This window comes from Rhododendron vialii, chromosome 13a (genome assembly GCF_030253575.1).
Source record: "Rhododendron vialii isolate Sample 1 chromosome 13a, ASM3025357v1".
In the NCBI taxonomy this organism is placed as follows: Eukaryota; Viridiplantae; Streptophyta; class Magnoliopsida; order Ericales; family Ericaceae; genus Rhododendron; species Rhododendron vialii.
In genome coordinates, this window is record NC_080569.1 from 10,267,162 (window position 1) to 10,291,791 (window position 24,630).

Consider the following 24,630-nt stretch of genomic DNA (forward strand, 5'->3'; position numbering starts at 1 on the left):
TACTGCACTGCACTTGTAACTCACACACACACACTGATTTGCACTTGCACAAATTCAGACACTGCACTACAGTTGTAACTCACACACACACTGATCTGCCACAAACAAACACAGTTGAAAACTACAAGTATCCACAAGTACTGCCTGCCCATTGGCTCAGAGCAATGTCATCATAGCCACTAGTGATGATAAAGAAATTGTGCAAGTGCACTCGAAATCCTCTGGAATCAAATACCGATTCATACAGTCTAAATCCACAAAACAAAATCGAACCCTAAACAGCCATGGAATCGAAAACCCACAAAACACTCCATAAAATCTGGAATCGAAATACTATGGAATCGAAACCCATGAATACACTCGAAATCCATGCTAACAAAATCGAACCCTAAACAGCCATGGAATCGAAACAGTAACAGAAACACGTGCGGGAAGAGTAGAGATAGAAAGCCCCAAAAATTCAAAGCATACCTCACTGAATCCAGATGAAATTGACCCAAAAAGCCCCCAAATCGCCACAAACCTCTTGCTGCTTCAAACAACCAGTGCGGAAAAGAGTAGCGACAGGAAATGGGTACCTGGCGGTTGGGAAGCGGGATTAGGAGGGATACAATCGTCCTAAATGGAGGGGGATTAGGGAGGATTCCACAACAACAGGTCCAACCCTACCCATCGGTAAGACTCCCTCAGCCGGTATTAGCCGGTGTTGTGGAAGAGGGGTGATGAGAAATCCCCCTGCCTTTTGACTTGCCAAACGAGGTATTCGGGTGGGGCCCAGGTACTAAACGGGGGGATTGTGGAATCCCTTTTGCAATACCCCATCCAAACAGGTCCTAAACTTCATTCAGCCCTCGACCCAAACTCACACCAAATTGAGTTCTACCCAAATTTTCATCATAGAACTCAAATTTTTTGAAGGCTTGTTTGGCTCCTCACAATTTACAACTCTGTCATTTATGAAACTTTTACTCAAATTTATGCTCATAGATGGGTTTGGACGTTACGGACCGTTTGGATGCGGGAAAAAAATTGGGGGTATTAGTTAATAAGGGGGATAAGATAGTATGGAGTATTAGTTAATAAGGAATGACCCACATTGATGTGATATTTATAGAGGGAGAATTAAATAGTAGGTTGTTTGGATGGGGTATTAGAGAATGGAAATTAAATAATACTTTGTTTGGATGGAGGATTAATAGGTGGTATAAGGAAAAGTGGATGATATAAAAGCTGTCAAATGACCCTTTTGCCCTTGTGCAGTCCCTAAATTAATTATGTACTAAGTGTTCTATGTAATTACAAATTTAATTATTCTTTCACAAGTATTCTACTAACAAATTAACGAATTTAGTATTATTATTAAACAATTTTTTTTATAAAATTTGGTTTTTTAAAAAAAATTAAATGTTTCAAATTTCAATCCTTTTGAACGGGTGGAAAGATTTAAGTTTTCTGATCATTTTATCCTAAATGTCCATAATGAAATTTTGACTCTATGGCTCTCGTTGATTAGCCTTAAGAGATATTTGATTCTACGACTTTCTTAGGGCTAATTAACGAGAGCCCTAGAGTCAAAATTTAATAATGATCATTTAGGATAAAATGATTAGAAAACTAAAATCTTTCTACCGATTCAAACGGATTGAAATTTGGAATGCTTAATTTTTTAACCATATTTTTTAGTACTATATAAACTGTCTAAAGAGGTTGAAAAATTAAGTGTTCCAAATTTCAATCCGTTTGAACGGGTGGAAAGATTTTAGTTTTCTGATCATTTTATCCTAAATGACCATAATTAAATTTTGACTCTATGACTTTTGTTGATTAGCCGTAAGAGATATTTGATTCTACGACTTTCTTAGGGTTAATTAACGAGAGCCCTCGAGTCAAAATTTAATTATGACCATTTAGGATAAAATGATCAGAAAATTAAAATCTTTCCACTGGTTCAAACAGATTGAAATTTAGAATACTTAATTTTTTAACCATATTTTTTAAAAAATTTGGAACACTTCATCTTCCCTCTCTCCGATTTTCTATTCTTCTTCTTCTTTTTGTTTTTCCTGCTAAATCAAAAAACCCAGCAAATAGGGGGTTGAGAATGGGGATAAAGAGGGGTGAAATTGTCCAATTTCAAGCGGAATTGGAGGTATAACTTAATAACACCTCAAGGGCCTGTTTGCATGGGGTATTGTGAAGGGGGAATGTGTTGGTAGTTCATGGGCTGTTTTCATGTGTTAGCTGGGCTATTTTGTAATTTTGTAAACTCGTGGCTATGATGAAAATTTTCTGTGCCAAAAATGAAGGCTATGGTTTTATGTTAATTTCTGTTGGTGGTTATGATGAAAATTTTGAGATGCTGCAGTTGTGTTGGTGGTTATGTTAACTACTGTAGCAGGTGCAGGGGTCAGTGTGTGTGTGCAGGTGCAGGCCTGTTTCTTGATCTGTTCCTTTCACTTTTCTGTGCAGTTGGTTTCAGTTGTGTGGGCAACTGTGTTGCTAGTTCAATGGGCAGTTTGTGGGCTGTTTTTGCAGGTTACTTGGTCATGTAGAGGTTGCAGTTTTGGCATGGGTTTTGTTTCTGTTTGCTGGACTGATTCTGTTTGCAGTTTTGGCATGAGGTTGTAAACTAGTGGCTATGATGAATAATTTCTAAGCCAAATGTCATAAAAGAAGGCTATGGTCTCATGCTTTGTTCTGTTGCTGTATGTGTGTTTGTGTTTGTTTTTGTGTTTGTGTTTGTGCTGCTGAATAAGTTCTGTACTTTGTAGAGATCAGTTTGGTATCGGGGGTTTGGATTGTTATGCAGGGGTTTTCGATTCCTAGAATTCAGTTCGTAGCAATCAGTTTTGTGTGTGCAATTGTGCAAGTGCAAGTGCAGGTCAGTGAGTGTGTGAGTTAGCAGTGCAGTTAGGCACATTGTCAACCCAATTAGTTAGGCACATTGTCACCAAATTTACCAGTCCATGCAACTGTTCTTTCTTTTTCTTTTTTTTCCTGATCTTAAAAGATATATGGTTTTTACTTGAACATGTTTTAGTCCATTCGATTTCCAGTCCATGAATATGGTTTTGTACTTCAAAATGCAGGTTTTGGTTTTCAAAATCTGAGGCAGATTTGTGCCAAACTAGATACACCTAGTGGGGGTGTGTGAGCAAAAACTAGTGCATAAAATGCAGGTTTTCAACTGCTTGGTGTTGCTGCTGCATTGTTTTGTGCAGCATTGTTGCATTTTGTGCTTCTAATGCATTGTTTGCTTGGCTTCTTGACTGTTAATGCAAGTCATTTGCTATTCAAAAATCTACGCAGTCCCATTTTTGTTTTTTGTTTTTTTGTGTGTGGCTATGATGATATATACAAACATTTCAAGGCTAGACACTAACTTGGTAGGACACTTGTGAGGGTCAACGGGTTAACGGTTAACGACCGTTCGGCAACATAAGGTCCATTCAAGTGGTGCATTGTGTGCCAATGGAACAAATATCTCAGCCATAAACAAGTTTTTAACTCCGCCTGTGCAATTCTTAGTACACAGCCGGTCCCAAACCCGGAGAAAAGGAGGAGGGTTGATTAGGTAGCTTCTACCATGTAAAAAACTTGTTGATTTTCACCATATTTTATATTTTTCATTAGGCTTTGTTGGTTCGTTTTTGTCGGCACTTGTATTTCATTCCGAATGAAGTTTGTACATTTATTTTCAAGATTTTGGAAATGAAGATACATTACATTACTTGAGATACATTACATTACAATGGTACAAAGCGACTACTCGTAAGATTTTCGAGCAACTCCTCCTTCTCGCTCCAAGTCTGGCGTGCCATTCAACTGATGAAAAAAATAAGGAGAATATGAAAACACAAATTAGAATGATGATATGTGGGATGATATGAAGAAAAAATGAGACTTATTTATTGAAAAAATTTGCCTAACAAAGTTGTTCAACCTACGAACCATATGCTTCAACTGCCGCTATAATTAAATTACTTTCAAACTAATGAACCATATAAATCCGATTTAAAAAAAAAATCATAACAAAAAATTAAAGTTTACAGAATAGGACAAAACTAATTTTATGAATTTCGTTTTTTTTTTAAAAAAATTCGAAATTTGTAAGGCTTTTAACATTTTTTAGTTTAAATGAATTCATTTTATCAAAATTTAATGGTAAATAAGTATTTATTCTAATCATAATGACACTAACAAATTTTGTCAAAAAACACTGCATAAGGGCAAAAAAGTCATTTAAGAGTTTTTTTTACATCAATCCCCCTTTCTTATACCCCCATTTAATCCTCCATCCAAACCAAGTAGTATCTTATCCCCTTTTTAATACCTCATCCAAATCAAATACTATTTAATACACCCTCCATAAACATCACTTCAAATAACTACTACTTATAAAAACAAGAACTTTAGTGGAACGAAACCTTGTGCTAGTTTCACATGGAAGACGAATTCGGTGGGTATCCGTTCGCCTGGCCATCTCTCTAGTAGATCAAGTTGTCTAGTAAATCTCGAGTTGGTATTTCGAGATTTTATATCTATTATTTTCACCCACTTTGGCACAATACTAAGTGCAGACCTTGACATAAAACTTTAATCTTGTGATCTTAGCTTGAAAGTGGTATTGAAAACCTTGTTAATAGGCTAACAAACCAAATCAAACCAAACGGAACCTCTATAATAGTATGCAATCTTTTCATCAGTCGCACTGTGAAAGAGGTAGATTGCCTGCAAGAGTTCTAAACTTCAGCACTGTTTTTGGATGCTCAAGATCTGTTCATTGTGGATATTAGCGATTTCTTGATCTCGATTTACCATTTAGAGGGGTCGGTGCTATGATCGGTCTGTTTGTTGCTTATTCTATGGCCTCATGGCACATTCGAGTGTCTTAGGATTCTGCTAATATATAGTCTCTGCCTTCTATTCTAATGGCCTTTTTTTATGTTCTTGAACCACCATTAAAGGTTGAGCTACTGTACATTTACTGATGCTGATTTCCGAAACATGGTAAGAACGGTGGACTAATCTAGGATAAAAATATATTACTTTGATTTTTGTAAATGTGAACCAAATTATCATGTTTTGTTGGAAAGCAGGACTTCTGGAAATGACATTTGGATAACCATGGGCATGGATGATTCATTGCCAACAATGCTCTCTTCATGCACATCTGCGCGCAAATTTTCTCCCTTGTACCATTCAAGTCTTAGATTACGATATTTCTTTTCCACTCTAGAATATTCTGGATTACGAACTTTTTTGAAATCTTCAATTAAACTTTTTGTATGCTGTGATATTCTTGATCCTGCTGCTTTCCGATGAGGGCCTATCTGCCTTCATTATCTTACCACGAGTTGGTATCCTAAGAAGAATGACAAAAAGAAAATTTTCCCTTTTGGATGCCTTTTAGTAAATCAAGTTAATGGGGTATATGAAAGGACCTGCAATTCCTGAAAAAATGTGGTGGCCGATTGTGTGCTTTTTTCCTTTGTGACAATAGGGTCGATGTAGTGCTTAGGGGTGGACTTCTGCAACATTATGGTATTCAATGAGATGGCCATATAATGCGCGCCTTTTCGGTCGAAAAGGGACCGTGGTTATAAAAAATGGGAGAGTGAAAATGAATTACCTTTTACATTTGGCTTGTGTTCTTGTGAACCCTAAGGAAATCGTTGTGAACTGTGTATTATGGTATGGATTATAATTAGTGTTAATGCTATGTTTGAATTTTACGTTTGCGGATGGAAATTTAAAGGAAAGAAAGAGAGATAGAAATGAAAATGTCGTACAAAAAGTAAAGAACCTATCCCTTCTCTGTGCGGGGTGAGAGTCCTATCAAGTTTGTTATGGTCCATTCCCGTCCGTGTGTGTGTATGTTTTGTTAGGAAAATAAGAAGAAATGCATACATGTGTGTCCAAAGAATTCACTTCTTGTTTTGTTATCCATGAAAAAAGAATATGCTTAACGCTATCTTCTCATCCAATCAGAGCATTCGAGAAAAATGCTTGCTAACTAGTTTAGAGCAGGCAGAGTTTTTGAAGGCCCAAATGAAATTTTTAAATGGGCTCTCTATATATAATTTCTATGTATTATAAAAACACAAGCACAAAAATATTGATATAATTATTCTATTTATTCATAGGCAATTACTTATACTTCACTCTCCTCGCTTTTTATGAGCAAAAGTAGTAAAGCTCTCATAATTAAGTTAATTCATCTTCTCACTTTCAATGCGTTACATAGTTAATCCTTTCAACATTTTTTGAGATTTATAGTTGACTGAACGCAAGATTTAATCGATTTTAACTTTGAAATTTCCTGCGGATGCAATTGTAACAGGCATAGTCGATAACGCTTAGCAAAAAAAAAAACAGGCATAGTCGATAGAATTTCTTTTCTTGGGAAGTCATAGTCAATAGAATTCTATAAGCAATCTACGCATTCGGAAAACAATCACCCATTTAGATAGCATATTTAATTAGCTACTAATTTTGCATCTAGAGAACATAGACTTTGGGGTTTATTGTGGCCGTATCCTCGACGTATGCCGAAAGTTGGCGTGGTATGGAGACTGGAGGTCCTGGCTTCTATGTGAACTAACTGCATCTACAAAAAAAACCATAGTACTCACCCCTCGTCCCTCCTTTCTTGGTTCTGCGTCTTCAATGATAGTTTTTGATGGTGCAATTGACCATCAAAATTGCACAACCACACCGCCGCCGCCGCCCCCGCCCCCCCCCCCCCCCCCCCCCCCCCCTCCCTCCCTGAACTTAAGAAGCACGGACACGAATACGGGATCGGATACAACACAACACCGACACACGAACACATCACTTCTCCGAAAATTAGGACATGGACATGTCAAATATCAAGCGTATTTGTATTATAGAGGTGTGTTATGATTTCATATAAACATCGGAGGCATTTTAATGAGCCCTTATCATGTTCCAAGAGTACTCTTTTCAACATGTCCTAGACTAGAGTATATCAACAATGTGTCTAAACATTGGACAAGTATTTAATGTAGAATACGTGTCCGGAGAGTGTCGTGTTGTGTCGTGTCTTGTTCGCGACCGACACGTGTTGGACACGGATACGTGAAGCCAGTAGACATATCCGTGCTTCTTAGCTGTGGACCCTTCAACGGATTCAAGGGGTTGGAAAGCAAATAGAAATTGTGCTGCGTACAAAACGTCTTCACAATATATCCCTTCTTTGACTCGGTTGATAGTGATTTGAAAGCCCCCCAACTGGGAAACCTTCATCAATTACTTGAAGGGTTCAAATTGAATAGAATATCTCCCTACTAAATTACTAATAAATTTCTTGTCTCTGGAAATTTGTTGAATGTGTCTTCCATTTTCATGGCTTTTCCCTTGCTTTAGCACTTAAAAAAATACTCCATATAAATTCATAGCACGTTCCTCTACCAATACGGACAGGTCAAGCCGAACCTAACTCAACTAGCGTATTGAGACTTTCAGGAGACTAAAACATGACAATTTTGTCGTTTGAATTTTACGCAGATAACGACCCCTGTGGCCTACAAAACTCACTTGTTTTCAAACCATTTGACGCGTGTTTTTCTCACAATCCTAGTGTACTTTTCCTCAATCTATGATGAAATTAGTACCGGAAGGCAAAATCAAATGAACAGAAAGACTACAAACACAACTTCAGAGTGTTCGGAACCGTTCGATGCGTGTGGACTATGGTCTATGTGCATCGAATGGCGTTGGATGCAGTTGTGTTCGGAATTCTTTTTTTAAGTTTTCTTTTAGCATTGCTCATCAATAAATTACTTGGGTGGTTTTTTTGATCGGCAAAAATAACAATTTATTAGGGAACTTGATAAAGGTACATCCAAGATGGGGGTGGGGGGGAGTTGTGTTCGGAATTCTATTTTTAAGTTTTCTTTTAGCGTTGCTCATCAATAAAACTTAAGATGGGGGGTGGTGGTGGGTGGTGAGAGGAGGAGAATTCAACCAAAGTTGAATTAAAGGGCAAAGCCATACCGCCAAAGGGCATGACGCCCAAACACCTAGAGGCCTACAAATGTCCAGATTAAAGCATAAAAGCCCAAAACCTCTTGAAAATCTATACTTGGGTATCACGTGGCTTTCGTCATTGTGAGGTTTTTGATTCTCTTGCTCCATAGAGCTTATTAACTCTTCAAAATTAAGGTTCAAATATGATTTTTTTTTCATCATGGCAAATATATATATTTGTTTTGAAATTGAAAATAGAAATGACAATATAAAGTACTTCCGTGCATAATTTTCGGATGAAGTATTTTATCTTTTGATCCGAAAATTACACATCTTTCCATATTGGACTATAATTTTCAGGTTGTCGATCTTCATATCGTAAGAGTACACACTCATAATATTAAAACCTTAAATCTGTTTATCATGTCGTTTTGGCCAAAAAAAGATCTCGTGTACGTATTTGAGACAATTCATGGCTGGCGGGACCCATAGAAGCTCTAATTTTCAATTGGTAGCTACCCGATTCAACTGTTTCCTTGGCCAAAGTCACGCACAAAATGAGAAATCAAAGCAAGCTAACGAGGACTTTAGCTCGTGTCACTGGTGATGGGCGGGCTAGCGGTCTGAAACGGGAAAAACCTGTTCGCTGAATGAAACAATCAAAGATATTTCTTTTGTGCTCACAACGCATAACCGTGTGGGCCTGTCTTGAACCCCCGTCTCACAGGAAATGGAAACCAGATACTCTTCTATAGTGCATTCTGTTTTTTTTTTTTTTAATCTCGGACTGTCCGGATCAAGTTACGGATTTCTCGACTAGCTAATCTCTAGAGGATCAATTTCACCGTCCATTAGTGAGAGCCGATTAAAACCGGGACAAAGCCTATGCAAAAGTTGCATACAAAGACCTAAAAATGAGCAAGCCCTTAAATCTCAGTCTCAGGGTTGCCTACTTAATTGGCTAATCCAGCTGTGGGGTTTAACTTTTGACAACTACTACTACATTCCTTGGCATACTCCTATTTCACAGATGAGTATGCGTAACGTTCACCCCATTAGAATATACATCTTCTAGGAGAGAAAATATGTGAGAGATTTGTTGTAAATTTGTGATTGTAGCTAGGCCTATTAATGGACATCCAAATCCGATAGGATCCAAATACGAAAACAGAAATGATAGCAGTATATACAAAAATCTGTACCAGCGCCTACAAACCATCTTTTGGGCTTGTTTTGGGTTTCAAAAAAATGATCGAAGCCGCTCATTTGGTTTAGAATACTTTGCTTATGGTCCTTGCAAAAAATAAGCTCAATCCGGTATTGGTGAAGGCATTTACAAAAACATCCAACTTTGCTTCAGAATTCATGCTTGAATTCTGAAACAAAGTTGGATGATTTGTAAACGCCCTTACCGATACCTGATTGAGCTTATTTTTTGCAATGACCATAAACAAAATGAGCGACTCTGATCATTTTTTTAAGACCTGAAACAGGCCCAAAAAGGGGTTTGTACGCATTGGTACAGATATTAAATCTGTACTAGTAGCACCTCTGATACAATAATAGCTCAAATCCAATCTTAATTCGAATGTGGTATATTCGATTTTAGTAATCCAAATCCGAATCTAATCCGAATTATATTATTATTATTTAGTCGTAATCTCTTTTTTTTTGTCTACAGAAGAGGCATATTCATTTAAACAAGCCATATGGCATCTACAGATTAGCACTGAATACAAATCAGGCTATATGGCAATTACAGATTCCCATCCGAATGTAGAGATACAGAAACACAACCAAGTCCTAAAATTAACGAAAAGAGACGAAGATGATGTCTAGCACCTAAGCAAGAGCCATCGCTCGATCCACACCGTAATCAACAAGGATCGGTTTAAGTGGACCTAGTACTCAGACATCAGACGCCTTGGGATGGCAGATATTCATATCAAAGACAGCATAAAACCCGATGGAAATCAGGTACCAGATCTGAAGAAACCAGACAGGAACAAAACCCCGAGGGGGAAAACCGCCGGGACAGAAACCGAACCCAACTTGCGAACAAAGACCGGCCTAAACAGACGGACGAAACAAAACCAAAGAACTAGACTATTTTAGTCTTAATCCAATGGAGTATTTATTCTAGAATCATCTCAATCTCAAGACCTATTATTTTTATGAGCCGAATTCGGATACCGATCCGATTAGCATTCGGATTATCCGATTGGAGTTATGGATTCGGATATTCCGAGGAATCAGATTCAAGCCCAATGACGGCCGGGCCTAATCGTAGAAAAGTTGTTCATAGAAAATCTCTTCTTATGTCTCATGATTATCATTTGATCACTCTCTTTCTTGTCGCACCCTTCAAAATTCTGTAAATGAGTGTCAAAAGTTACAATAAAAAAGCCACTGTATGGAAGGAAAAAAAGTTGAGGTTGCCTAATCTGGGTTTTCTCGGCCGCCAAAAACAGAAATTAGTGTGAAATTAATTAAATTCTTCCTTGTCTCTAGTCAAGAATGTTCGGTACGGAGTACTTTGGTCTTGGTCTTTGTCGTACACTTCTCTCACTTGCAAATTAAAATCTGCGCTGCCAGAACATCAAGAAGGAAAACTCCAACCATACGTCGAGTATATTTTTTGGTCTTGGTCTTGGTCTATAGCCCCGCCCGCCCGTAGTTAAGAATCCAAGCACCTTAATTTCGTGACTATCGCGACTTTGGTCTATAGCCCCGCCCGCCCGTAGTTAAGAATCCAAGCACCTTAATTTCGTGACTATCGCGACTTTGGGGTTGATCGGAGATTTCAGAGGGACCGGATATGATTTTTGGTATGATAGATATTGAACTAAAAAAGATGCTTGAATTAATGATAAGTCTTTTTCTTGTTTTGGTCGACATGAATGATAAGTTAAACCGATCAACTAGAGTTCTTAGGATTTTTCAATTTAGCATTGTGAATCAGAAAATCTAAGAGAATTGCTTTGTTTGCCGTTAGAGACGACTAGCTCTCCTCACCACAAGTTGCAAACTGTCAAAATAATTCGTGTTAAAAAAAAAAAAAAAAGCGTTGGACTCCAAGAAAAAATTGACGATTACTACATCAACAAAGTTCAATAGGTCAACGGACTCTCTCATAGTTCAGGGAATTGATTTTCGTACTCTCCATTTATTAATTGTCTTTTTTTGTTGAAACTTTCTGCATGTCAGTTTACACAACTGTCCTTTATATGTTTTAAAACAAAATCGAAACATAGAATTACAATATTGTAGTGCACACAAAAGAAAATTAAAATAATTAATTACGATTAAGAAAAGAGATAATGTGAAAATTCGGACACTATTGAAATATAGGAATGTTAAAAAAATTAATTTTCGGAGCGCAATTAAATATAGTATATTCATATATACAGCCTGGTGATCCTAACTAGACACGGGTTTTTGAATTTGATATGCATCATGAGGCTGCTTATTTTCTGTAACTTAGCTTTTCGGGTTAGCTAAAGCGCACTTCGATTGATCGTAGGGATCTAATCTTACCATCCACCTACAAGGAGCCCAATTAAACCGCAGAAAAACTTTGCATGATTTAGCCTCAAAGGAGTTGACAGCTCCTATGAAGTTTTGATCGAACCAAAGATCTTGAGAGGAAGTAAACTCCAAAGTCCTCGACCTAAACCACGAGGCCAATGCCTTGAGGTTATCATGGGGCTGCTTATACTTTTGTACTGTTTGCTAACTAAAAAATTTATGCTATGTTTGGTTTGATATTTGAAAAGTTTTTTGAAAAATAGTAGGGATAATAAGTGAAGAGAGATAGAGAGAGAAATGTTGAAAGTATGGGGAATCTAGGGGGATCTAATCTTACCGTCCACCTACATGGAGCCCAATTAAACCCGCAGCAAAGCTTTGCATGATTTAGCCTCAAAGGAGTTGACAGCTCCTATGAGGTTTGAACCAAATAACTTAAGAGGAAGCAAACTCCAAAGTCCTAGACCTAAACCACGAGGCCAATGCCTTGGGGTTATCATGGGGCTGCTTATGCTTTTGTACTGTTTGCTAACTAAAACGCTTTGTTTGCTTTACAACTCAAAAAGAATTTTTAAAAAAATTTCCCCTAGATTCATCCTACTTTCAATATTTTTCTCTTTCTCTCTACACTTATTACTCTTACTATTTTTCAAAAAAAAATTCAAAAACCAATTCAAACAAGGTTGATTTTGACACTTTTTTTGGTTAGTATATTTTGTTATATTCAATATGTGAAGATGCAACATCGTCATTTTATAGTATATATATAAATTGTTTTTAACAAAAAAGGATAACATTACAAACCCACATTTAAAAAGCAAAAAATAAGTTCAATTATTAAAAATAGAGAGTGTGAAAAATGAAGCAGTAAAGAGATAGGTAGATTGACATAAAGAAAACAGATTAAAAAGAATTAAGGAATAATCATTTTAATGACTTTTATCCACTAACCAGGTCCACACGCAATTGACCTTGTAAAAGTAGGGGACTCGGGGACACTGCAAGACACTCATTCACTGTAGAACGGATTCAGACCGTCGATCTCGGTAATTAATAGTTCGAATTTAAAATAAACTCTTCCATAAAAGAGAAAACAGTTTTATGGAAGAGTTTACTTTAAATCCAGACCATTAAAAAATATTTTTAAACGACTATAATTGTACCCTACAGAATGTACAACAAGAAGAAGCGGCCTGCAGCGCCCCCGATCCGTAAAAGGGGAGAGAGAAAGTAAGTTCGGTTTTGCGGTGGAGATGAGGGTATGGGATATAGAGAGAATGACAGGTTGCATATCGTGCGACATGCGGTTAAAGTCAAAACCACTTCCATCACAAAATTAAAAGCTTATTGGATACCGATTACCGGGGAACAAAAAGTACGTGGCATCTCTCTCCTAAAACAAAAAAGTCTAGCTTGCTTGGTACGTCCTTGGCTTAATTAGCTGAGCTCACATGGAATTACTACTATACAAACTACTGACTTCTTAACCTGTTGGCTTAATTAGCTGAGCTCACATGGAATTACTACTATACAAACTACTGACTTCTTAACCTTTTGCCTTCAACATTTGTTTTATTCGATTCTTAACCTTCTGCCTTCAACAAGAGTTATTCGAAACTGTGTGTAAAAGTTGTTCGGTAACGCTTCGGTTTGCTTGTCTTGTTTCTATGATTTTGGCAGTGAGGCTGGACCTTTTTTTTTTTTTGGGGGGGGGGGGGGGGGGGGGGGGTATTGGGTAATTCGGAAATGTGTCACCTCAGCCATGCTATCGAGAAGCGGACCCCGTGTCTGTTTTTAAATGGCGATCTTACAGCCGTGATTGTAAAGCAACGGCTGTGAGACCGTTACTGCATCAGAACTCCAAAAACAAAAAATAACGTTGAAGCAGTAAAAGTAAAATAAGGATATTAAACATGCAATCCTGGGGATTGCGAGGCCGTTCCCACTGTGGCCCTCAGCTAGCTTTGTTAGGTGACTTGCGAGTGTTTGGGTTTGCGTGGCAGAGCTTTGTTGGAATATTTTAGGACTACTTTAAGCTATGTTTGGATGACAGGTATTTTAAAGGGAATGAAAATGTAATTCCGAAACATTCCTATGTTTGTGAAGAGTGGAAATGAGAATGAGATTACTGATCTTTCAATCCATGAGAAATCACATTTCTGAATACAGGAGGAATCTGATCCCTCCCACCAGGCCTCCGTGGGAATCTTATATTTCTAGCTTGATTAATATAAAAAAAAATGTTTGACTTTAGAATATTTCCAAAACAAACATCGGAATAGAATTACTCTGAGTATAGTATCGAATTACTGGTAATCGAATTCCTATTCCTAAAAAAAAAATTACGGACATCCAAACTGAGCCTTAGGGTCGGTAGAAATTAGTGGAGAAGTGCTTGGGGTATTGAGAACGCGGTATTTCGGATGGGTTGGAGACGGAGTGCTGACAGAATGTAGTGGAGTTGTGTTGCTTTTCAGAGTGTACGAATGTATTGCCGGGTGTCTTCGATGTGTTTGGGGTTGGAAATGCCTCTCCTATCTATAGAAGAGGACGCGGCTAAAAGAGACAGGGGACGCTCTCAGGATCAAATCAGAATCAATTAAGTCAAGAATGGAAATGATATATATTCTGGATCATGGGGGACGCGCCTTCAATCAAACAGCCGTAGGAATGATCAGACGGCCGCTTGTTGGATCACGTTGCCGGGGCCTTTGTAGCGTGTCTGCAGACTCCACTGAGCGGCCGCGGCGTAGGTGGTGGGAAAAAGGAAAAACGACAGTGGAAAACGTGCCAAATAGAAGGTACGGCCCTGTGGATGATTACACGGCCGTGATTATGAAGATATGGCTGTGACTTAGTGTTGGTTTCAAAGGTGTGTGGGGAGGTTTCCTCACTCTCAAGTTGCCATAGTTTACTCCTTAGGCTCTGCCAAAGCATTGCTTTTGTTGTTAGGGACTAGCTTCATCTGGGTCCAAGATGGAAACTTAGTTAACTTAAGTAGTCAAATTAGAAGTGTCGTTTTTTATAATTGACTAACTTGATACTTACAATTAGTATTTTCATTTAGAAATTGCAATTCTATGTTGTCATAATACTCCGGTATAACACAAGGAATTTCAAACTCAAAAATAAAAACAAATTGGTCATTAATTTTTGGGGTATGAGTTTTTTTTATCAGTAAAAGAAGAGATTTTTCTAATACTTGCACGGATACAAAACGACATCACAATCGAAGACCTTAATTCCAACTAGATTGGCACTAAGGCAAGGGACAATCACACGACACCCGCACCCATTTTTGTTAATCTAGTTTTTTTGTATATTTTCACCAAATGCCCTATACTCCGATAAAACATTTTGAAAGTAAACTATGATTAGCATTATGCCATTGTCTTTACTCTTAAATTTTTTTCTAAGCAAACTGACGTCCCATGACGTCATCTCTCCTACTTCCCCGCGCTAGGAGCTAGAACTCCGCTATATAAATCCCACTTCCCACCTAGACTTGCTTCCAACTCCCAACACTCAACTCTCTCTCTCTCTCTCTCTCTCTCTTTCTCTGTGATGGAGAGCAGCAGTGAGACAACGGCGACAATCATCAGGACATCATCATTATCACCCCACTCTCTTTCGCCTTCATCCTCATCTTCACCTCCACAACCACCACAACTACCACCGTCGCATCAGGCAGTTGTTGTTAGCCCTTGTGCCGCATGTAAGATCCTCCGGCGGAGGTGCGCCGAGAAATGCGTCTTGGCGCCTTACTTTCCCCCTACCGATCCCCTCAAGTTCACCACCGCCCACCGCGTCTTTGGCGCCAGCAACATTATTAAGCTCTTGCAGGTGCTTAATTCTAGCTCAATCTTCGCGTATCGTGATCAGTCGCGAGTCCAGAGACAAGTCGTATAATTAGAGTTTTGGATTGTTGAAGGCAGTATCTTTGGTAACGTTTTTGTAAATTATTATTAATATATGGTCCTCAAAGGTGTTTCCACTAACAAAAAAAAACTTACGTATTTTACCATTTCATTTTCACCAATAAAAAAGTTTCAGTATTTTATCATTTCATTTTCACTAACAGAAAAATTGTCAACAAACTCTACTCACAAATGCATCAACAACTTATTCACTATCGGAAACGCCTAACAATTTTTCAACCACAAATAAAAATCTATAAATTTTTCACTATTGAAAACATCCCCTCAGTTGAAAGAGTAAGTGGCCGAATAGTTGTAACACTTCTCGTCCCATCTTAGGATAATTAAATGACAATTTTAACCATTTAAGACCAATTTAGATTTCCATCTCGACAATCAATAGTCCAGATTAAAAATGAAATCTTCAAGGGAAAAGTTAATTCTTCCTTGAAAAGGTTTGTTTTCAATCCAGACTATTAATTACCAAAATGGACGATCCGGAAGAAAATCCCCACACGATTCTCACAGAAAAAAAAATCCTCATCAGATCACTTGGGTTCGCTCAAAAGGGAAGAAGTATTGTTGCTAGTTTTGGAGGAGTGTACTTAGGAGAATAGTGTAAATGCACGGAGGCTAAGTTTGTTTTATAACACAATTGTCCAGGCAAGATTACGGACATCTTAACTCTTTGACTAATATTTTTAGGGGATCAATTTCACGGCTTACATTTAGGATTCTAATTACAACTAGAAAATTAAAGCTCTTTATAGATTGATTCCAAAAAAAAAAAAATTGATAGCACTTGAGTGATTTCGAATTTAAAATCGAATGGGGGAGCAAACTTTTAAATTTCAAAACTTTGACTTTTACGCCCATGGGGTTACGGAGGCCGACGTTTTGGTTGGACTAATCTAAATGTAAGTGTTGATGAAGCTGATATATTTGACATGAGTGTACACGCATGCTTTGAATTGTCAACCTAGATTAATTAGACAAGATCATAATAGTACTATATTCAAACTACTCAAGTGTGACCCCCTCTCACAATGTCCTGTTTGGTAGGTAGCTATGGCCGCCGGTCTGTTGATTTCAGTTACCAAATATATTTCCCTTTTGGACTTTGGTTTGCTTTTTGTTGCCTTTTTATTAATTCTCTATTTTTGCATATACTTTTCACAGCCTTTATGCGTTTACATTTGTGGATAACCCAAAAGAAAAAGAAAAAAATAAGAAGTGGATGCTTAATTTAATTGGCAAAACTCTTTTCTTTTCTCCACTTTTCCTAACCCAACAATGCTCTCTTTTTATTTATTTTCTTTTCCTACCTCTCCCCTCTTGCCTTCTGTTTTTGGTGCGACATTTCATCCTGATAGCGGGTCACATGTATAGGACCAAATCGGGGACATGGCCTAAAAGATATTTTAGAAGAGCATAAAGGTTCATTTACTAGCCAGGTCCATAAACGCCTATATGCATGAGATCCTAACAACGTGTATTATATTGCGGCTCGTAGAGAAGTGCAAGCTGATTTGTACCTATAGTGGATCTTATGATTTGAATTCCCTCGACATATAAAGTTAAAAAAGATGATAGATAGCTTTACTTTTTCAACTATACTCTAAATAAATTCATGTACTCTTACCAGACCTTAAACAAATTATTCTACATCTATATATATATATATATATATATGCAGGAACTTCCGGAGGATCAAAGAGCTGATGCAGTAAGCAGCATGGTTTACGAGGCCAACGCCAGGCTAAGGGACCCTGTTTATGGTTGTGCTGGGGCAATCAGTCACCTTCACAAGCAAGTGAATGAGCTCCAAGGCCAGCTTGCAAAGGCCCAGGCAGAGCTGATAAACATGCAAAGCCAACAAACAAACTTGGTGGCCTTCATTTGCATGGAAATGGCACAATCTCCTCCAGTACTACCCCAACAATCAAGTTTTGACAACTTGGTCATTAGTAACCCTAGTTTCCTAGATGAGACCAATCCAGGGTCACTGTGGGACCCTCTTTGGACATGATCAAAAAGTTGTCTTCTAACTCCAAGCTAATTGCAGAGTCGGAAGAAAAAATATGTATGAATAACCACAAAAATGTGTGGTTGTAAAGTGGTCCGGAAGTACCCTTATTGTATAATTTCACTGTATTGCGAGCTTTTTGTTTATACAACAAAAAGACTCATCTTGTCGCTTATAATTTCAAATCTGCCACTCGACCACCACATGATTTTGGTATTGACTTATCTTCGGGTGTTGAATTTGCATCCTATTTTACTGAATAAAGTTGATCCTATCTTCGCGGGAGTGAATGCAGTATTAATTATTTGAATGATTAGCTCAAGGGTTAATTAAAGGTAGGGAAGTGCTGCAGTACACACATTTTATTTGGATGTGTATCATATGCACCCTCAATGAAACACACCAAATTGTTATGATTTTCAAAATGTTATAAATCTATTGCTAAAAAGTTACGAATCATATTGATGAAAAGTTACGAATTTTTAGTATAAAAGTTACGATACGAAATAAAAATGTTATGAATGACTGGTTCTACAAGTAATTTTTCATAAGGTGGCACAATATGAACCACACAATAGATGCATATGATGCACACCTTAAATGGGTGTGTATTGAAGACTTTCTTTTAAAAGGTAAGGCAAATTAGGTCCTAATGTCCTCTTACAATTATGCAAAAGAGGTTGATGGGCCATTTCCTTCTTTAATTATTTGTCCCAATTATCTTTTACTAGTACTGGAAATTAGGAAACAAGTCGTTGTTACAAGTTTAAATCGCATCGCATTATTGATCAAAAGCTTCAACAACTTTCTGGTCACCTAATTAATTGTCTATTTTTAAAAGTGATGTACCATTGAGTATCCCTTTTGGACAATCTCTTGACCATCTTTTATTCAACCACTCATTATGTTGTTGACTCTAATAAATACGGTACTCTCTTCGTCCCATAATATTTGGCAATTTCAATATTTCAGCCTTATGAAAAAATAAACTATATCTTTTAATCCATAATTTTTTTTTATAAGCAATATGGATTTTGTTTGATAGAGTTTAATTTGTTCTATTAAACAAAGTTCAAAAAATCGCCTAAAACATTATGGATTGAAAGATATATGTAATTTAAAAATGGCACGCATTCCTAAAAATGCCAAACATTATGGGACGGAGGGAGTAGTAAATTTAAAACAACATGTCTAATTACCAGGGACATCTGCAAGATTTTAAACTCAATCTCGACAAAAAAGTATAGAAACATTTTACATCCAAAACACTATATAAAATAACTAAATTAATTTTGATTGAAAAATTTTCGGGCCTAGTTTATTGTATTTTATTGAGATATATAATCTACTTATTCACAAGTTTAAGTGAATTTTCATTTACTCTGTACTTGTACGAATGATTCGGTGTAAACAACATTAAAGAAAAATCAACTTATATATACCAAAAAACTTTGTTCATTTTTTAAACTAAGCGGATTCGCATGAACTTCCTCAAACCCTAATGGAACCGCCCTTGGTGATTACAACAAACAATAGCTTCTTCTTCTCTTTGTCAATATTACATACATCGGCAGGGATGAGCAGAGAGTTAGTAGGGTAGTTCACATTGGATTTCAGAGACTATCCAAATCCCAAACGTTTACGATAGAGCTCGAACCTTGGCTTCCTACATGGGGAGGGTCAGAAGATGCCAACAGATCGAGCTAGAGCCCATTGGCTTCAAACAATAGCTTAACCAACCCGGATTTTGAATAGTTTGAAATGTCAAATTGTCAATTAATTGATGTCATGGGCTGATCGATTAGTAATTAAATTGGGACCAACCGAATACTTAAGAGTCATTCTATTACGTTACGTTGTTACCACAGTTATTTTGTTTTTCTCTATAAAATAAAGGTGATTTCGTTGATCTTTATTAGTAGGATTTAGGTGGACCTCTTTGAGCATAATGATGGTGTTCCTTCTAAACGCGTTTTTAGCTTTTTATGATCAATAATCATGCATGCATGTGCCCCGCGCGTGACTTGATCGTTATATCCCCGATTCTTGCTCATGAGATTAACAATTATTCTATAACCACAAACATTTACACAAATTCATTCGCATTCATATTGTAGCTCACATACTATACTTCCAGTGTTTGTGGGATCCACCAAAAGATGTGAGTGTGCGCGTAAAGTGTTTGTGTGAGTACATGTGATTCTATAATTATTGTGAGAGACTAATCTCCCATCGGCCATCCCTTTACCAAACATGCTTTTGTTTTCTTCACTTGAAAGGACAGCTTGGTCCTTAATTTGACTAACATGGACCAACCAATAACTATAAAATACATACCCCTGATAATATGATAAAACAATTATTTTTCGCAGTTGGTTTCATTTTTCTTTTATGTTTTCCCCAGAAACAACAATCATGAAGGGTTGGAAATGATATTCGTAATTTACACTTGTGCAGAAAAAGGGATTTTGAGACTTTTTTTTTTTTTAAAAGGTGAAGATATGACATATGGAGCACCTCTTAACGAATGTCAGAATATAACTGTACCGTCATGTTTGATCACTATGTTCATGTTGCAAGATTAGCTAGGAAGAGAGGATCATATACTACATGTGGCCATCAGGCCTTTGGTACAATGACATTAAGGTGCACTTAGATGCTAGAAGAAACGAGATCAGAAGTTTAACTCATTTTTCAAAGTGCTAATATAATAATTCTAATAATACTAATGACTTTCTCCGATTAGAAAGAAAAAAAAGAAAAAGAAAAAAAGATATACTACGTTTGTGGACAAAAAAGCCTTGTAACCTTTTAAGTAGATCTCGATTCCTATAAAAATCTAGCTTTTGCGCAATCGGGTTCAATAATGACTCGGCTGCAAGGTTGTTCCTCGGTTACCAAAAAAAAAAAAAAAGAGTACCTTTTGTCATATTTTTCTTGTCTTGCTTTAAAAATTGCCCCACCTTCTCTGCCATATTTCTCCATACATATCTATCAAGTTGGTGCTGGAGACTTGGAGTTGTCGCGCAGCCTTAACTATTTCCTCTTTTCTCACTTCTTTCCTTCGAGTTATTGTTAAAGCTTTTGGTCCGTACATCATTTGCAATTGATTTTCTGTTGTTCATACATCATAGATAGTATGTTTCTGAATTTTTTTACGCACGTTAGACACGGCCACCTATCTACCTATGGGCTAGAGATAATGTGCAATCGTTTTTTAAACATTTTTCCTCTACGGTGATCAGGGGTGTCCAGGCACTTCGACTATTTTTCTTCCCGGTTCGGTTCTAAAGCAGGCCATTCATGCCGGATCGAATTAGTGGATTCACATGCAAGAGGGTTTTTCTCTTGCGACTTGGCCCCAAAAGGTTGACAAATTTCGACTGAGTTTACAGCTAATCCCTATTGCCACTCGAGTTTCCCCTTGGAGTAGTATGTTATCTAGTACTGTTTAAACTCTTCTTAATACCCATTTCAAGTTTGTTAATTAACTAATATTTTGTTATTCTTTTTATAACTCAGACCTATCTGACCTAAAGACCGACTAAATTAACTGATATTCTCTTATAGATGGCATTCCTCGTTAACCAATATTTCCCAGATATGTAGCTAGCTAGGTAGTTCTTTAAAGTTAGTCAATTGTTTTAATCAGCCCAAAAATATTCATGTGGGGAGTGCTTCAGAAAACCCATGAAAGTTGGCTAGCTATGTACATTTTGGACCAGAAATAGCTAGCACTGGCTTTAAATACCATGCTTTTCTACAATTTAAACATACATGAAAGATGTTTTTAAGATGGATGAATTTCAGCTTTAATTGTCTTGAACATATGGCGAATTTTGATCTTTTGGTTAGATTGTCCAATGACCATTTGCATTTTATTCTTCGATCCTTTCTTACTATTTAAGTCCTCCTTTAATTTGGGTCTTTTATTCTGCTGCCTACCACTACCACGTCTAGAAGCACCGACAGAACTTTCTCTCCTCAGGGAGTCAAACCATTTTAGGCACGTGAAAACTTAGTACCACAAGTGGAAAACTAGTCTTAGGCATGACCTGGACCATCTGTGGATCGATCTAGGTTCTAGGAGAATCAAGTCTGTAATTTTCTGGTATAGAGTTTCCCTGAAATTTCTGTGCTGGAAATTAGTTTTCGGGTATAGCTGGATCCAGAGGTGATCCAACAATGGCAAATAATTCTCTCCAACAATTTTGCCTTTTCTCCACTTGTAGATGGGGAAATATTCTTTTCTTGTAGCGGAATCATTGTTTCTAGTAGTGTTTGGCTGCCTGATTTGAGTTTCCGTTGCCATTAGCTGGACCTTAGTCACATAATTCTTCAAAATATCATGCGCTCCCGCTCTCAATTCTTACATTACTCGCACTCTCAATCCTCGCTCTCGCAGATTTTCATAATTCGGGGGATGTGTTTCAGAGATGTTTTCCGATTTGCGCTCCTGCATGCGAATTATGTGAATTAGGACCGAAAACATCTATCCTGCATCTAGTTTGGGGTTGGGAGTTTTTGGAAAAGTGCAAATCAAACTTAGGCCTATTAGGATTAAAAAAAAAAAACTTAGGCCTATTACCTTCTCCAAAGAAAAAGGCCTAATAAGCCTATCTTCTGTGGGCTTTTTTCTATAAAGTCGGTGAAGAGACAACTGATCGAGCTTTCGGTGGAAGCCTTTTTTCTCTTGGTGCAGAAAGCCCAAACAAGATGCCCATACGGAGAGATACTCGCCGTCAAATAAGCCCATAACAAAATAAGCGGTGATAGAATCCAACTCCGGCCCAAGTACTACGCGCGTCACTCTCAAGTCTCGACTCCCTCGAAAAATTAACCGTCACGAAAACTTTCACTGTTCGACTTGAATTTTGAGGGAAATTTTTTATAATAATGAATAGAGAGAGATAGAAAAAAATTATTAGAGACCGTGCTCAGAAGCCTTAAGACCCCAAAACGAAAAAGACGTATATATACTCTTCTTTACCAAACAGCAAACACTTTTGTATTATGGAATTGTACTGTATTACTGTGTCCCACAAAGCATTCAGTGGTGGAGAAAAGTGTTTGTATACTTGCCTCAAGACCATTGAACAATTTCTACGACTCCCTCCCACCCCCACAAGTATTCAAGAGCATGGAGCACGGCCGTATGGTGCCCAACACTTTTACTATTTACCAAAACTTTCTACTGGTTCCATACGCTACCTACCGAGCTTCACAGAAAATACATGGTTACTAAATGTGCTGGGGCAACATGTAACCGTTCTCATGACCACCAAAACAAAATAATTCCCCTCATTCACGACGACAGGTTACTCTAACACGTTTATTTATATAAAAGAAAAATGTTAAAGGGGTGTGTATTGAAGACTTTCCCAAGAAAAATACATGGTAAATAATGTTGGGAAACAGAATCCCAAAATTCAATAATAACGCGTACAAATTAGACAATAAATAAAGACAGCATGTGACGATTCCCTGACCACCTAATAAATTCCAAAACCCCACTATGAAACTGGACAAGGGTTATGTCTAGTTTCCTCACTGTCAAGTCCTCTCTAGTTTGACTTTTGTAGGTTCTATCCCAGGCTCATAATAATGATCGAAATTATTTATTTTGTAGAGCTCGGCGAAACCTTCGATCTTGAAAAAAAATGATGTTCGTCGGTTATCAAACAAAGCCTAATCGAAACATATTTATCTTTAAATAAGTGCACTTATCACACTAGATCTACCCATGTGTTCAAAGATAAATATGTTCAGATGAGACATTGATTGATAACCGAGGAACATGATTTTTTTTTGCATGGTCAAAGTTCAAAGGTTTTGACAAATTTTACAAAATGAATGATTTCGATCGTTATTGTGGACTCATGACAGAGTTCAAAACAATCAACTGAATGGGAATGGACAGTGATGAATTGGACATAAATACCACACAAACGTCTTCGTCTTGGTCTACTCCAGCAGTAGCGGTCCATTATTTTATTCTCAACTTTTTACAGTATCTAGTACTCGTCTGTTCCAATATTTTAATCCCTCGTTATAGTTTTATTTTTATAATTTATAGTTTTGTTTTTTATCGTAATTTTTAATATTAATCATTCATCTCGATAAGAGAATTTAGAAAATTTGAAATTTCGTTTTTCTCATTTTATCGTTTACTCATTACATTTTATTACTTTTTTAGTACTATCAATTTAAAAATGGAAGGTAAAAGAAATAATTATCTATTACTCATTTAATTTTGAAGTGGGATAATATTCTTAGGATGGCAAAAAGTGTTAATTGAAACCATAAAATTGGGACATATTGAGTAAAAGATGGCAATTTAGGAAAAAAAAAACACCCAATGTTTGATACTTTTCATCTTCAGTAAAGTTTTTCTTATTTTGGTCATAAATAACGTTTTAGCCTTCTCTTGTCAAATGATTAATTTAATTAATATGTGAATTTTTCAAAAAAATCAACAAACCACAAATAGAATTACCGAGAAAAAAATACAAATTAAAGAGAATGGAACTTGGGAGTGCCAAAGGTCATCCAATAATAGCATCTTCAACCCTCTCTTCAAAATTTTGCATCAAATTTATCCATATTTTGCTTATTTAATTTGTTTACTACGAGTATTATTATTTTTTCTTAAGTATTCCTTCCGTCTCTTTTTTTGTGTCCAATATTTCATTTTGGGCTGTCCCTTAATAAGTGTCCATTTTGTAAAGTTATGGAGGTAAAAGTTGGTGTATTGTTTATTTTGTCCTCAAAAGTAGATTTTATTTTGAAAAGTTAGTGGATAAAAGTGTAATGATGATGGGTAAGTAGGGAAAGTGGAGGAAAAAGTTGATGTGAAAGGTGTAATGATGATGTCTTTTTAATAAATTGGAGTTACGAAACAGGACACTTAAAAAAGAACGGAGGGAGTAATAAGGATAAAAAGAGGTGGGACTACTTTTTTTTTATTTTTTAAGGCATTTGGAGAGTTACTTAATCACGAAGAAAAGAATGGGTTGAAAGTACAAAATCCCATATTGCTCGCCAAATTTAGGTAAAAAAACTAAAGCCTTGTTGCACTTAACTTTTCCTAGTACTTTTTGTTTTTATTTTAAAAAAATGCATTTGTTAATTTTGTATGAATTATTAATTCGTTTTTATTTGATTTTT

The 24,630-nt window shown here is 36.9% G+C and overlaps 1 protein-coding gene across 1 annotated transcript; it reads left to right on the forward strand.

Moving 5' to 3' along the window:
* The first annotated feature begins 15,032 nt into the window (after positions 1 to 15,032).
* LOC131314842 (LOB domain-containing protein 1-like) lies at positions 15,033 to 17,704 on the forward strand. The gene is made up of 2 exons (XM_058343718.1): positions 15,033 to 15,363; positions 17,134 to 17,704. Exons 1-2 carry the CDS (start codon positions 15,085 to 15,087, stop codon positions 17,464 to 17,466), a joined length of 612 nt encoding a protein of 203 aa, XP_058199701.1. The 5' UTR covers positions 15,033 to 15,084; the 3' UTR covers positions 17,467 to 17,704.
* The last annotated feature ends 6,926 nt before the right edge of the window (positions 17,705 to 24,630 follow it).